Raw genomic sequence first — 1473 nt, forward strand, 5'->3', positions numbered from 1 at the left:
TCGAGAGAAACAATGGATCAAAATGACAAAACTCACAATGGGTGTTCGAGAGAAACGCATTGAGAGGACTTTGTGAAATTATTTATCATCTAAAGGAGTTTATAAGATTGTTGACCGAGCAAATACATGCAAAGCAAATGTAATCAGTGAAACCTAACTTTGACAATATTTCTCATATTAATCAAAACATAACTTTTACCGCAATTAATTACTTTGTATGCAAGATAACTTGATTAAAACCAAAACCCTAGTGTTACATTAAGTTAAGATTAATTCAACCATTGAACGGCAGTGATATCTTACAATCTCTGTGGATACGATAACAAAACCCGACACTTAAAAACTGTCTCAACAAAGATAACGGTTGTTACAACACATTAATTTTAACACTCTCCCTTAATGTGTTGCTCTTTAACTCCCATTGCTTCTCTAAATTGCTGAAATTTTCCTCCAGGTAGTGCTTTAGTAAAAATGTCTGCAAGCTGCTCTTGTGAACTACAGAAAGCTAACTGCATATCTCCTTCTTTAATCACACTTCGAAAGAAGTGATGCTTTATGTTAATGTGACTGGTCCGGCTATGAAAAATAGAATTCTTTGCCATGTCAATAGTTGATTTGTTGTCACAATGAAGCTGTAGACATCACTCTTGTTTCTCTCTAATATCTTCTAATATTCTTCTCAACCAAAGTGATTGTTGTGTAGCCAAACCTGCTGCTAAATACTCAGCTTCAGTTGAAGATTGTGCCATAATATCTTTCTTCTTTGAGCACCAAGAGATCACTCCTGAACCAAGGTTGAATACATAATCTGAAGTGCTCTTCATATCATCAACACTTCTGACCCAATCACTATCACAATAGCCTTTAGCTTCAAGTTTAGAATTCTTCTCAGATCTGATTCCATGCTCCATGGTTCCCATGACATACCTTAGAGATCTTTTTGCTTCCCCGAGATGTAAATGACTTGGTTTACTCATGAATCTTGAGAGTAAACTAGAAGCAAACATTAAATCGATCCTTGAATCTGTAAGATAAAATAAGCTTCCAACCAAACTTCTATACATGCTTGCATCTACTAAGCTTCCACCATCTTCCTTCTTTAATTTTTTATTCACCACTAAAGGAATATCAACAGGTTTGCAACCATACATGCCAAAGTTTTTCAAAATATTTTAGGCATATCTCTTTTGACAAATAAAAACTCCATATTCATCTTGGTAAAACTCAATACCAAGAAAATGATGCAGCAAGCCAAGATCACTCATCTCATATTTTTTCATCATTTCTATTTTAAATTTTTCAATCATTTTCTTGTTGTTACCCGTATACACCAAATCATCAATATAAAGGGCAACAAGAAGGATATCATCTTTACCTTGGTACTGCACATACAAGGTAGGCTCACTTTGACTTCTTTGAAATTCTTGCTGAATGAAGTAGTTGTCAATTTCACTATACCACGCTCTAGGGGCT

At 34.8% G+C, this 1473-nt stretch overlaps 1 protein-coding gene across 1 annotated transcript; it reads right to left on the bottom strand.

Annotated features, from left to right (window-relative positions):
- Nucleotides 1–641: 641 nt before the first annotated feature.
- On the bottom strand, nt 642–1151 carry LOC127130434 (secreted RxLR effector protein 161-like). Its single transcript, XM_051059442.1, has one exon. It carries the CDS (start codon nt 1149–1151, stop codon nt 642–644), a length of 510 nt encoding a protein of 169 aa, XP_050915399.1.
- Between the last annotated feature and the right edge of the window lie 322 nt (nt 1152–1473).

The sequence above is a fragment of the Lathyrus oleraceus genome, chromosome 3 (assembly GCF_024323335.1).
Source record: "Lathyrus oleraceus cultivar Zhongwan6 chromosome 3, CAAS_Psat_ZW6_1.0, whole genome shotgun sequence".
NCBI lineage: Eukaryota > Viridiplantae > Streptophyta > Magnoliopsida > Fabales > Fabaceae > Lathyrus > Lathyrus oleraceus.

Bases quoted from the DNA above. Each gene is read 5' to 3' on its own strand.
- LOC127130434 (XM_051059442.1), bottom strand. From the start codon at position 1,151: ATGTATGGTTGCAAACCTGTTGATATTCCTTTAGTGGTGAATAAAAAA.